This window comes from Bicyclus anynana, chromosome 23, assembly GCF_947172395.1.
Source record: "Bicyclus anynana chromosome 23, ilBicAnyn1.1, whole genome shotgun sequence".
In the NCBI taxonomy this organism is placed as follows: domain Eukaryota; kingdom Metazoa; phylum Arthropoda; class Insecta; order Lepidoptera; family Nymphalidae; genus Bicyclus; species Bicyclus anynana.
In genome coordinates this window covers 2,457,455-2,471,624 of record NC_069105.1, presented here as the reverse complement: position 1 = coordinate 2,471,624, position 14,170 = coordinate 2,457,455, and the positions used below count along the sequence as shown (strand labels likewise).

Sequence of the window (14,170 nt, the reverse complement as noted above, 5' to 3'; positions counted from 1 at the left end):
ATCCCTGACACAAACACGTATATTTTCCAGATTCCGCTGCATAGTCCCGTACCCACCGAACTCGGAGTACGAGTTGGAGCTCAAAGTGGACGACATCGTGGTGGTGTGCAAGAAGCGCGGCGACGGCTGGTACAAGGGCACGCTGCAGCGCACCGGACGCACCGGCCTGTTCCCCGCCTCCTTCGTGCAGAGCGTGCCCGACTGACAGTACCTCTGCTACGGCTTCCGGCGGGACTATCTGTGAGCCGCCCACTGAATCATCAACTTCAGAATAGACTATTTATTGAATAATCAAGTGAATAATCGATTTTAATAAACACTATGCTGTAGACCACACGACTGAAGTAAAAATGAAAAATAACAAAGCGCCATCTATGAGCCTCAGGCATAACTGTATCGCAACAAATTTTTGTATGTGTACAAAAATGGTTTGTTTCGAAGTTTTTTAAGAGCGCCATCTATTGTTAGTCTAAAATAACAAACACGGTTTCCTACTATGTGTATAGATACTGTAAACTGCTCACTGAATCATGGACTTGCTGTGGCTTCAGAATGGACTTTTTATGAATAATCAAGTGAATAATCGATTTTAATAAAACTGTGCTGTAGACCACACGACTGAAGTAAAGTAAAAAATAACAAAGCGCCATCTATGAGCCTCAGGCATAACTGCATCGCAACGAGTTTTTGTGGTTTGTTTCAATGTTTTCTGAAAGCGCCATCTATTGGTAGTGTATATTGTTAGTCTAAAATAACAAACACGGTTTCACACTATGCCTATAGATGGCACGCATCTGGATAGCTACGTCTGCTGCGGATTGCGGCGGGACTATCTGTGAACCGTCCACTGAACCATCGACTTGCTGTGGCTTCAGAATGGACTGTTTATGAATAATCAAGTGAATAATCGATTTTAATAAAAACTGTGCTGTAGACCACACGACTGAAGTAAAGTAAAAAATAATAAAGCGCCATCTATGAGCCTCAGGCATAACTGCATCGCAACAAGTTTTTATAGTGTACAAAAATGGTATGTTTCAAAGTTTTCTGAAAGCGCCATCTATTGGTAGTGTATATTGTTAGTCTAAAATAACAAACACGATTTCACACTTTGCCTATAGATAGCACGCATCTGGATGGCACTACGTTTGCTGCGGATTGCGGCGGGACTATCTGTGAACTACTGCATACTTTAATATTTTAACTACTGCATACTTTAATAAAATTGACTTCATAGTGCTTATTAAAGCACTATGGGTATACAGAATTTTCCTGTTTGCTTAATTTTATTACTAGTGCATACCCTGATCGACAAACTTATGCACGCCACTGACCGTAACATATTTAATATAACATCGTTGCGATGAAATACGTTTATTAACTTAATATAAGCAACCGGTTTTATACTTGGTCCACATAATGTACAGTTAGATCGTCATTTCCAATCTATAATCTAGATAGAAAATAATGATTTCACTAATAAATATAAAATTAATGTTTAAAATATGAAATTACCTGGACGATGGTTGTTATATATCAATTTTGTACATTTTTGAACTTTCATAGTTATTTCATTCTATGTAATGAAAAGTGCTAAACACTGGACAATTAATTAATAAATAAAAAATTTGGAAAAATTTTAGAATTTAGTTGTTGTTAGTAATTGTAAATTTTAAAAAGTAAATTAAATTATTAAAAAAGTGAATATAGCAAAATTTTACCTTGGTTACGTATTTGTCTTAAATTGACGTAAAAATATAATATCAAGTTGTTTATTCAAAAAAGTATATTCAAAATTGTGTAAAATCATAATTTCTTGTCTATTTCTGATATTAAAAAAAAACATTTTTTATAGATTTTTTGTAAATGCATTGAAATCGCACAAAAAATAAAGATCTCAAAATACTCAGGTTAATTTTTTTTTTGTCAACTATTATAGGCAAGCGCGTTCCACTTTGGGCCAAATCTACACTTACCATCAGGTGAGATTGTGGTCACGCGCGCCAGGCGCCAGTTTATTCCATCTAAAAAAACGTTTATCACTTACCATCAACTTGAAAAATCTGAAATAAATCATAATTATAAATCGGGGAATGACTTCACAAAATTTTTGGTCAAATTCCAAAAAAAAATATATACACACTTCCTCTATGTAAATAGTAATTTATGTAGCAATTATATTTTTGAATAGTAGTTTTAAATACCTTAGATATTAATATTCCGGTACTATAAAAACTTTGTCATTTTCTTATTTGGAAATAAGAAAAAAGTTAATTATAATACTGCATTGTAATTAAGTTATGGGACATATGTATGTATTAAGTGTCCAGACGTTTTGTATTGTTCTTGACTTATAGCTGAAGAGATGGTGAAATATTTTGAGGAGGTGCTCGATAAAAATTTTATTTATTAGCACAGAAATATTCATGTCTTGACAGATTTTTTTTAATGCATACTATAGAGACAGGTGAGCCGTGATAGCACAGTGGATATGACCTCTGCCTCCGTTATCGGAGGATGTTGGTTCGAATCCGGTTTGCGGAAAAGCAACTCCAATTTTTCAGTTGAGTACATTTAAAAAAAATAAATATCACGTGTCTCAAACAATGAAGGAAAAACATCGTTAGGAAACCTGCATACCAGAGAATTTTCTTTATTCTGTTCGTAATTGGTGGGTGATCACTGAGAATTTCTTGTTTCTCAAAGCCCAATTATCTGAAGCTACAGATTTGCAGCAGCATTTTCAGATTGAAATAAATCACACCAACTAAAAGTTCTACAAACATTTGGGAGCTCATCTGAGATAATTCTTAGATGAACTCCCGAAGAGTCATACTATTATTACTACATATTGAGTAGTAAGCTAGTTTTCAGTAAACTCCGTGAATTGTATTCGATCAAACATAAAACACAAGCATCTCCCTAATATATTCCACTAGCTCTTGTTCTACATAACAAGTTGTTACGCATAAGATTACATATTTTTCAATAAAAAAAATTGCCTTTCCGTTTTACGAGTGTGCAAAAACTAAGGTGATTTTTATATTAGAGTAATTTTAACTTATATATTATGCTGGAACAATTTTGATGATTTTATTTTTATAGATACGATACGCTTATTATTTTAGTTTTTTTTTTAAGATTCGCCTGTGTTCCGAGTTCCTTTGTAAACTTTTTTAACCGATGTAGAAATGGAGTGTTTTGATTAGTCTTGTGTTTTTTATGTATTTGTATAAGTGTTTTTCAGAAATGTGTTTTTTTACAATTTTTTTAATAGTATTTCGTTTACACCAAATTTCAGAATACTTGTCTATAAAAAGAATTTCTAGTAAAAGTTCTTTGTCTCATAAAGTCATTTTTTTTTTTAATTTTTTTTTACTATAACGGAATACAGGTTAGACATTTCGTTAATGTGATCACTGCCATATTAATTCTTTTATACTTAAAACATTTACGCGAGGTTTGAAACAGAAAACTTTTTTCGTTTTAGAATATTTTCTTTAAATAACAATAACTTACCCGATTTAGTTGTTTGTTATGCGCCCGAAATTAATAATAAAAAAAAGATCTTGTCTCAAAAGAGCTTGAACCCAGAGATTAAAAAAATAATTAAGCGATTTCAAATAATTTAATTTGAAGGTATTCTGAGCACTGAGGGATGAAACGATTATTCATTGTGTTGTTATTGAAAGATCAGAAGTTGTTATTCTTTTGGAGTTGCCTTTCCCTTTGTCCCAAATCTTTTGGGATATGGCGTTCCGTAGAGACAAGGTATCCAGAGCCAACTAGGGTCATAAAGTCTGGAGCGATCTCCATTTGCTCTAAATGCCCTAGGATGAAATTTGCTCAGATTGTATTGAGGATCGATATTTCATACTTGGAATATTAATGAATTATTAATTTCGGGGTTTAGTGTCGGATCGAAAGCACAACTCCTAAAGGGGAACCCCCACCGGCCCAGGGAACCCAGGTATACCCCCGTATACAAGTATATGGTGGATAATATGATGTATAATATTATTTTTAACCGACTTCCAAAAAGGAGGAGGTTCTAAGTTCGGCTGTATGTATTTTTTTTATGTATGTCCAGCGATAATTCCGTCATTTATGAATCGAATTATCGGCGGTGCCAAGTCAGTGATGTGTTAATTAAAGCCGTTTCTGAAAGAAATTTTGTAATTTGAACGGCTTGAATTAAAACATCACTGGCTTGGCGCCGCCTTCTAACTGATCAGAAGGTAGCACATAGGTAAGATGTTATTTTTTGCTTTTTAGTTTAGGTTAATTTTTGAGTTGGAAGTCGGTTAAATTTTTTTGAATAATTTTTTTAAGGTAATTCAAATATTATCTATTATGTGAAGTGAAGATTATTTTTTTTTATTCTCGGCAGCTTATTATTGAACTATGTATTTCAGTGCATATTAAATATAAAAAAAAAAAAAATCATTTGTATATGTATTTTGTTTTTTTTTAATATTTTATGGGCATCTATTTTTCTTCCACAGTCCAACATTAGGTTTTACAGCTTTTATTAATATTTAATATTTACTAATAGTAAACAAGGAATTTATGAGCTACATTAATTTGGACATGAAATATTTTCGAAATTATTCTATATCTGGGTTATAGAAACAAACTTTTAACGTTTTAGCCTAGACTATACATATTGTTGACATTGAGACTATATTGTCTACATTGATACTATATTGTCTACATTGAGACTATATTGTCTACATTGAGATTAGTCTTTTCGATCAGACACTAATGTTAGGCTTAGGTTACACAATATGTAGATATTAGATTATACCTACAATAAAAATTAACATAATTTGACTGTACTAAGTTATAGGAGTCAAGTAAATGTTCTCTTACTTTTAACATATGAAATTAAGTTAATAATTATTAATTATTAATTATTATAAAAACGTAGTTTTTAAAATGTTTTAAAAAAAATGTTTAGTGAAATTTTTACTCTAAGACTGTAACCTGTATATTATATGAAATTAATGGTTTTTTTTTTGTCAAATTTAGTGTAAAAATCGATCAACTTTGTATCATGTAAAATTAGGTGGATATACAATTTGTATGCATTATTTCTTATTAGTGATATAAAAATACAATTTAGATTTTTAAGTATTATATAATATAAAGGTTTTGTGTTATTATTTATTGTGTGCAAAATTTTGAGAATTTTTTGTAATTTATTATACTTTTTATTATATTATATAATTCGCAGTTCGTGCGTGTCTCAGAAACCAATTCCTTTGATTCGTTGCCCGAATTAGTGCAATTGTTGTATTTAATTTTTTTTATTTTGAAAAAAAAAAAAACGCTCAAAATTTTTACTACTTCATATTTATCAATGTCTTATATATTTTTATTATTTGTGATCTTTTTAATACTGAATTTGAGTTTTCAGGTACTATTGTCAAAAAGCACTGATATTTTTTTAATTAAGTATTTATTATTGGAAACTGATTTTTTTCAATTATTATTATTTTAATGTATTCCTTTGGTGTATACCCAAAACAACGAATTTGTAAAACATATTTTTAAAATTAATTATTATTGTCTGACTACCCGCGATACTCAAAAATGAATTTTGGATAAGTATTTAATGAATGTCATAGTTTTAAATTGTATTAATGTTAAACAAATTAAAAAACCGAAATGAAGTTTTTTAGAAATAACATTTTCTCATAATGTAAACGGAGAACTTATTTAAAAAATTTAGAACAATTTTTTTGAGTTTTTTCTATAGTTATTCAACAAACGTTTCGAAAGTTTAAGATATTCCACAAAAAAGCGTCAATGAATTTAGAAAAAATTTAGAGAATTTTTGGCGTTCTTTCATGTATTTTTAACAATCGTTCGAACAGTTAAGATTTGTGTAGGTAAATATTTTTAACATTTTTTATACTATAAAAGCTAGAAGGTAAACATTGGCTACAATTCATTCTGACGTCACGGTTGTTTAGACAAATATTTGTGCCTAAGAATAAGCGCCTATATAACAACTTATTATCCCTACTAATATTATAAATGCGAAAATAACTCTGTCTGTCTGTCTGTTACCTTTTCACGGCTAAACGGCTGAACTGATAAAGATGAATTTTAGTATAATAATAAATGGGAACTTGGAGCAAAACATAGGGTACTTTTTGAACCTGAAATAAAAATAGAAGGGATGAAATACGTGTTGAAAGTTTGTATAGAAAGTCCTTCATTTTAAGAGTTACAGTTTTAAAAATTTGATCAAAAATCATAAAAAAAATACGAAATACAATGTGATTCAAGAATTTTTAAAATTCTTCCTCTAAAGTAGTGAAATAGGGGTTGAAAGTTTACATCGATTTCCACGCGAACGAAGTCGCGGGCGTCCGCTAGTTATTAATAGTAATAAATGATAAAAAAAATTATTTGACTCAACAATCGTGCCCTGAGTGTTTTGCACTATGCACATGTGTCTGTGCCATTATAATTTGTTTTTATAATAATAATAATCAGTCTGAATATGCCCTAATATAAAATCAGCGCCCGTTGTACGTAGCGTCAAAGCAAATTAAACCTAATGCCGATGTCATTAAAGTCTGAATTTCTGTACTGCCTATTTTGAATTCATCATTTTACATGTGACGAATATGCGCTTTATTATAAAGACAGTTAGGTCTGTTTTACTTTAAAGTGCTACTTATCTTGATTAGTAAAACAAACGCCAGAGCAAATTGGACCTAAACGCCTGAATTTTAAAAGTCAAATTCGGTCACTCTCGTTTTTTATAAAGAAAATTAGATTCAATTTGCTTTGACATCAAATCTTTTACATTCTAAGAGTAATTTTAAAAACCATTGGGAGTCAAGTAGTCGCTAAGTAGATGAAAAAGAAATACTCCTTAATTTAGTTTTTAATGACGATTGCGACTCAGCTCTGTATGTAACTTAAGCTTGTAAAAATAAGGAAACCATATCGGAATCGGAGAGTTTTAGTTAACTTATGGAGAGAAAATAAACATTTCCTTCATATTTTTTTGTTGACTTTTTATTTTATACCCTTGCACAGAATAAAGAATGATACAGAATGAGACTATACAAGCAGCGTGGTGAGGCCGGTGAATACCATAAAAAAAAACATCTCGTCGTCAACATCAATTTTATATTTTTCCTTTTATTTCTAACTAATAAATGAAGTTAACAAAAATTTTTAACTACATAACTATACTTTAATATAATCTTAGGATTTACTGAACTGAAATTGATATTTTTTTATCACTAGAAATCCACGTTATTTGTTATTTGACACGATATTGTAGCATAACACAAATAACTTGTTATCGTTTATTGAGTTTGGCTTATTGTACAAATTATTAAGTAACTCAAAATTGTGGATTAGTTAATGGAACAAAATAAAAAAAAATATATTATATTATATTAATATTATAATTTGTCATAGCTTCATATTTGTTTATATAACAAGAAGCAAAATAAATCCTCCCCGGCGGGGAATCGAACCCCGGTCTCCCGCGTGACAGGCGGGGATACTTACCACTATACTACCGAGGATTGTGATGGCAATGTTTAAATAGTAAACTGTATTCCACAACAGTAATTTATCTAATACAATAAATATATAGGAAGTATATATTTTTAACCCTCTTCGCTAAAAGAGGGGTGTTATATGTATGTTATATATATATATATATATATAAGTACTGTTTGAATAGTTTTTATTTCTATAACGAACATACAGACAAAAATTTTACTGATTTCATTTTTGGCATCAGTATCGATCACTAATCACCCCCAGATAGTTATTTTGGAAATATATATTTCATGTACAGAATTGACCTCATAGTTTTTTATTTTTGCATAACTTTCAAATTGTTGAGTTACGCACAAAAAAAACCCAGCATCTGGCTGTGTTTTATGTGAACTGTAAATAAGTAACTCTGAAAGCAATTAAACTTTCGATCTAAAGTTCAAACGAAATGGGTGAAAGACATTTTACTGAACAATGGGCCTGGAAGACAGCATTATCACGAATAATAACGTCTAGCGAGAAGCGCGCGAAAGGCGGCCATTTTTGCGAATTTGATGAAAGTCTTGATTGCTTTTTAATTCTTTTTCACGAGAAAAAACGTGATGAATAAAGATTATATCGGCATAATTAAGGTTAACTGAGTCTGTGGCTTGGTTCAAAATGATTGCAGATAGTACCTACGTATACCTACCTACTTAAGTGAGCTTTTGGTGTTTCCTGTGAATTTTAGAAAAAATACAGTATGTAGGTAGGTACCTAAACTACCACTCTTAGTAAAATAAATATACCTATAAGTAGTTATATTTACTCCAAGATACCGGTAGTTTTACATAATTAGTTTTTTTGACGAATTATCATTCCTTGCTAATGTTATGGAGGGTTAGCCCTCGTTTGCGACGTTAAAAAACGTTCAAATATAGCATGAAGTTAAATGAAGGTCTACTTCGAACGCCCGTGAATTGAATATACAACACTGCTCGAAAAAAAATCTTGTTTTAAAAACGCTGTCGTGTGAATATACTCGTATAGCTTATAGGTATACCTACTTGGGAATGCATTTGTTGTATTTGAACGCTTTTTTAACGTCCGTTAACTCTCGTGCGAATGAGGGCTTAGAAAAGTTTCATGAATGAAACAAAACGAAATACTTGATTTAAATTTGGCTACATTATGTTACACCCTAGGACGCATTAAAGGGTTTACAGCATTTAGTAGCCAGCCATCATCATCATCATCATCATCATATCAGCCGATGGACGTCCACTGCAGGACATAGGCCTTTTGTAGGGACTTCCAAACACCACGATACTGAGCCACCTGCATCCAGCGAATCCCTGCGACTCGCTTGATGTCGTCAGTCCACCTGGTGGGGGGTCGGCCAACACTGCGCTTATTAGTGCGGGGCAACCAAGCATATAGGCATTAAAACATAGACGCCAGAAGTTTAAAAGCAGGTTATGCTGACATTTTGAATAGGTCAATACATCATAATAAGTAGGTACCTAATACCTAGGTATGTATACCTACTAGTTATCTTTTAAAGTTCAGGCAGGTGTGTTTGTAATAATAGCTAGGTGCTTACAACTGTCTGAGGTCCAGTTGTTGAGTTGTTTGTTTATAAGCTCCTGGGTTCGACCTCTAGACTCTCATGGTTCCATTAGAAAACGTTGAAATAACTATCGTCAAACTGTGTCTGTTTTTGGCATTTTTTTGTTACTGGGTGTAAGTAAAGGCTTAGTAATGGGATCTAAACGGCGTCACCAAGGGTTTTGGGCGAGCGCATAAGCATCGCCTGATGGGGCCCAAAAGCAGAAGCAGACTCTCCAAATAAATGTGTCTCCTCTGAGACTTCTTAACTTAGAGGGCCGTTTTGGAAGGGTGTTTTGAGTGTATCAGTCACCGCCCTCGAAACCGTAGGTTAAGAAACTCACGTTCGGGAGACGTCAGATATCGGGGACCTCGTCTCCTCCGGCGAAGACGCTGTGTAGCTTGTGTTTGTGTTGTCAGGGAAGCATTGTCGGTCGTACACCGGCAATTGGGGTTGCCAGATCGCCAAACTAATAGCCGGACAGACCAGCCAGTTTGGGCGGACATTTGGGTAGAAAGGCCAGACATCCTACATTATTGAGGATTTTGTTTCAGTATTATTAGCGACCGACAGTCGATTCTCGTCGCGTGCGCTCGGCCACGCTCGGCGCTGGCTCGTTGCCAAATTGCAAGCCGGACACCATTTATTTTGCCTGGACACGCAATCAAAAAGCCTACCTATGTCCGGCTTTATCCAGACGCTACACGGACCGGCTACCTTCACCGACCCCGCGCTTACGTCATTTCGCTTGGCCCGATTGTTATCGCCGCGTCGCAACGACTTGTGGTAGCGGTACGGACGGCTTTAGTGTGCTCGGCGTTCGGGCCGTCCACATCTCTTGTTGTGGAATTCTGTATGGGTTACTTGGGATAGGCTGGGAGAGTGACTTAAGTGGAAAAGGGGAGTGTCAAATATCTGTCAAAGGCGCCTTTAACCCTACACACATCGTTCACAAGTGCGTGACTTCACTTATTTTGGTTACAGTTTGATTTGTTAATTAAGTTGTCCTGACAAATGTTGTGAATTATGACCTTTGTTTAGTGTTGTGTTGTGTTGTGTTGTTTACATTCGTTTTCTTATTTTTGTAATCACTTCTGAGTCTGCAAAAAAGATGGATATTTTTGAGAAACGGACTAGAACACAGCAATGTTGCTTCGCAGCAGAAATAAACGCAGCGCTAGGAAAAGCTCTGAAAATACACATTAAATGAGCAAAGTCGATAGAAACCGCTAGTTTATCACACTCGTGCATAAAAACTTGGAGCAGCGGAGGGTTAAAAGTTAAGTGCCACCTTTTGACACAATTGCTCAGCTAAGCGTAGCTTCTGTTTAAAACTAAAGTTATTTAATTTTAGAGTTATAATTTTTTACTCGAATTCCATCGAGATGTTAAGAGGTCAATGCCGAATACGTATACACTATAGGTACATATACCATATACATATAATACCATATACATATAGTCTAAAATCCGTATTAAAAACGACCTTTACCCATCTATTTAATAGATGAAAGTGTTTGATAACAAAATTAGGATGCTTAAAAATATGTTGCGAGTAGGTTGGCTCAAAACTCCTGGCAAAACTATCATTAATGATAGTTAATAACTGTTGATAATAACTTTGGCCAGAAATTTAGGCAACTATGCTCGTAATATTGTTTAAGTCCAGTATTTGGGCCTGATTTTCCTGCCAATCGATCATCATCATCATGATCATAATATCAGCCGATGGACGTCCACTGCAGGACATAGGCCTTTTGTAGGGACTTCCAAACATCACGATACTGAGCCGCCTGCATCCAGCGAATCCCTGCGACTCGCTTGATGTCGTCAGTCCACCTAGTGGAGGGTCGGCCAACACTGCGCTTACTAGTGCGGGATCGCCATTCCAGCACTTTGGGACCCCAACGTCCATCGACTCTTCGTACTATGTGCCCCGCCCATTGCCACTTCAGCTTCGCAACTCGTTGAGCTATGTCGGTGACTTTGGTTCCTCTGCGGATTTCCTCATTTCTGATTCGATCTCGCAGAGATATTCCTAACATAGCTCGTTCCATCGCTCGCTGACTCTGAGCCTTCTTATGATGCCCATAGTTAGCGACCCAGTCTCTATGCCAATGGATAAGATTAAGCAATGTATTAGAATACATTTGTGCACTATTGGTTCCTCTGCGAATCTCCTCATTTCTAATTCGAGCATGCAGAGATATTCCAAGCACAGCTCTCTCCATTGCCGCTGGATAACTCTGAGCTTTTTATGAGACCAATGTTTTTTTTTAATTCTTTACAAGTTAGCCCTTGACTACAATCTCATCTGGTGGTAAGTGATCAAGCGGGCTAACTTGTTAGGAGGATACGATGAAAATCCTTTCGGTTTCTACACGGCATCGTACCGGAACGCTAAATCGCTTGGCGGTACGTATTTGTCGGTAGGGACTAGGGTGGTAACTAGCCACGGCCGAAGCCTCCCACCAGCCATGTGGAAGACAGGTGACAAAATATAAACACCGAGAATTTGCATGTCACTTCCTAGCATTTGCATGTCACCTAGCTTAAATAATAAATTAAATACTTAATTCTAATTCTAGTATTTAATAATTAAATAATTATTAAATACTAGAATTATTTTTATCGGATCAAGTAGACCATGTCCTAGGGCTTCATAGGTAAAACGATTATAATTAGTATTACTCCTCCTAATAGAGAAAATTACTCACTATTGACTGTTCATAGTAAGATTTATTAATGCGAAAGTGAGATTGTTTGTTTGTTTTCTACCTTTTAAGCGGGACGTGCACAAGATTTTTAACTAGAGTAAGCTGAACGTGCAAATTGTACAAAATGATAAATAGGTTTTTCAATGCAGGTTCGTAAGGTGTGTTCAGATTAGGCATTTATGTTCTCGCCTCTAACTACTTAATTGATCGAATTTTGCATTATGTTGGTAGAAAAATTACGAAAGAAAAGTGCGACAATGCCGGATTAAGGAGGTCTAAAGGCGGAGCCGTGATAGCCCAGTGGATATGACCTCTGCCTCCGATTCCGCAGGGCATAGGTTCGAATCCAGTCCGGGGCATGCACCTCTAACTATTCAGTTGTGTGCATTTTAAGAAATTAAATATCACGTGTCTCAAACGGTAAAAGAAAAACATCGTGAGGAAACCTGCACATCAGAGAATTTTCTTAATTCTCTGCGTGTGTGAAGTCTGAAATCCGCATTGGGATAGCGTGGTGGACTATTGGCTTAACCTCTCTTAATCCGAGAGAAGACTCGAGCTCAGTAGTGAGCTGAATATGGGTTGATAATGATGATGAAAAATTAAAGGTGGAACAAGTCACGAGCGTCCGCTAGTTTATATATATATAGGCAAAATAACATAAAATAATATAAGCTATTGTAGCGTTTAAGTGGTTACATTGTTAGCAACTACGGACGAGTTAATCAATAAGTGCTTAAATCAGAAAGTATGTACATACATAATGCTATGTACGCAGTTTGTACGTCTGGCACTGCGGTATTGTCTGGCAGACAGACATTCACATTATTATTATGCCAGATTACTCTTAGGTACAGAGCACACTGGCGATTTCATGTCGTATATCTTACAAGTATTTTAGTGGACTCAAAGGTGATTACAAATATAAGGAAACTAATGTCGAATATAGGTTATGATTCACAACACTTGTCAGGATAACTTAATTAACAAATCAAACTGTTACCAAAATAAGACCCTAGAATGGCAGAGAATGACCTTGAGTGGAGTCACGTACTTGCGAACGATGTGTGTAGGGTTAAAGGATCCTTTGACTGATATCAAACACTCCCCTTTTCCACTCAAGTCACTCTCCCCGTCTATCCCAAGTAACCCATAAAGAATTACACAACAAGAGATGTGGACGGCTCGAACGCCACGAGCACACTGAAGCCAACACGATATCGAGCGACGTCATATCCGTTACAGACTACTATTTACAACACTAAACGGCGATAACAAGTAGAATGTTTAAACTAAACGCAAGAAGAAAGGAAGCCAATTAATAATGGTTGGAGAGTGGGAAGGAAGAAAATAGTAAGTGAATAAATAGAGTTACTCGTAGTGATGAGTTGACGTATGGAAGAGGAAAAATATGACCTATTGTGACGACCTTACTTGTGTGAGTTATGGACCTGGCAAATATGATGATGTTTTTTTCGCCTGAAAACCTTTTTCCTTACATTATAAGTCCGTATAGACACAAAATTCTGGCGTTCTGACATGGGTCCTATGAGTTTAAAAACAAAATATCGAGAAGTACCTATGTACTTTTATTTATCTGAAAGTTACAATAATTTATATAGTTACGTATTGAATCTTCAAAGCTACTAACTAAGCACTAAACATGATAATTGATTGATACATTTCAAGTGGTTTGTGGTCGGGATGTGACTAAATAATTAATGTAAGACAACAATATATAATTAATGTATCTAGTGTGGTCGCGGACTAGCAAACAGATTTATCCCGCTAAAGCCTTCGTACCGTGGGTCGAGTGAATGCAATGACGAAGCGAACCGACTGCGCTTGGAAAACGGGAAAACGTTCCAGTCAGTTGCAGACCTCTGTGCAAAGAGGACCTGTCGCTCGCTCGATGCGCTTTTTCAACCGTGGCCTGTAAAATGCCGACCGACATAATGTCTTCGTGTCGCACAGAACTCTTCGGACCCACTTTTAATAAGAAAACGTGCGATGCAGAACAGAAAGCCGGGTTTTTAGTGCTGATCGACCACACTGAAGCGCGTAAAGACGTCCGCGTTGTTGTATATAGAACCTCCTTGGAGCATTTTGCTGTTATTTATCCGAGGAAGCGTTTGTCGAAGCCGCTTTGTGTTGTTAACTTGAGGAATACGTGTGTGGAGCGTGAGGGGAACGGATTCTTTGTAAGACAGAAGGGTTATGATAAAACGGTAACGGCGAAGTTTCTGTGTGCCGAACGGGATTTGGAGAGTTGGTTGTTAGCGTTCTCGGCGGTTACAGCGCAGGGTTGCCAGCATCAAAGCTTACCAGT

General features: G+C 35.3%; 1 protein-coding gene and 1 non-coding gene across 3 annotated transcripts in view; one reads left to right on the top strand and one right to left on the bottom strand.

The window, feature by feature from the left end:
- LOC112053680 (E3 ubiquitin-protein ligase SH3RF3) overlaps positions 1-7,026 on the top strand; it is a 50,963-nt gene extending 43,937 nt beyond the window's left edge. For both annotated transcript variants that reach the window (XM_024093167.2, XM_024093166.2), the window contains one exon: positions 31-7,026. In XM_024093167.2, the coding sequence (XP_023948935.1) occupies positions 31-205 (175 nt within the window). In that variant the 3' untranslated portion in view covers positions 206-7,026. The remainder of the gene's footprint in view (positions 1-30) is intronic.
- Positions 7,027-7,487: 461 nt separating this feature from the next.
- Positions 7,488-7,559, bottom strand: Trnad-guc (transfer RNA aspartic acid (anticodon GUC)). The gene has a single exon. It is a non-coding gene; the product is annotated as a tRNA-Asp (tRNA).
- Between the last annotated feature and the right edge of the window lie 6,611 nt (positions 7,560-14,170).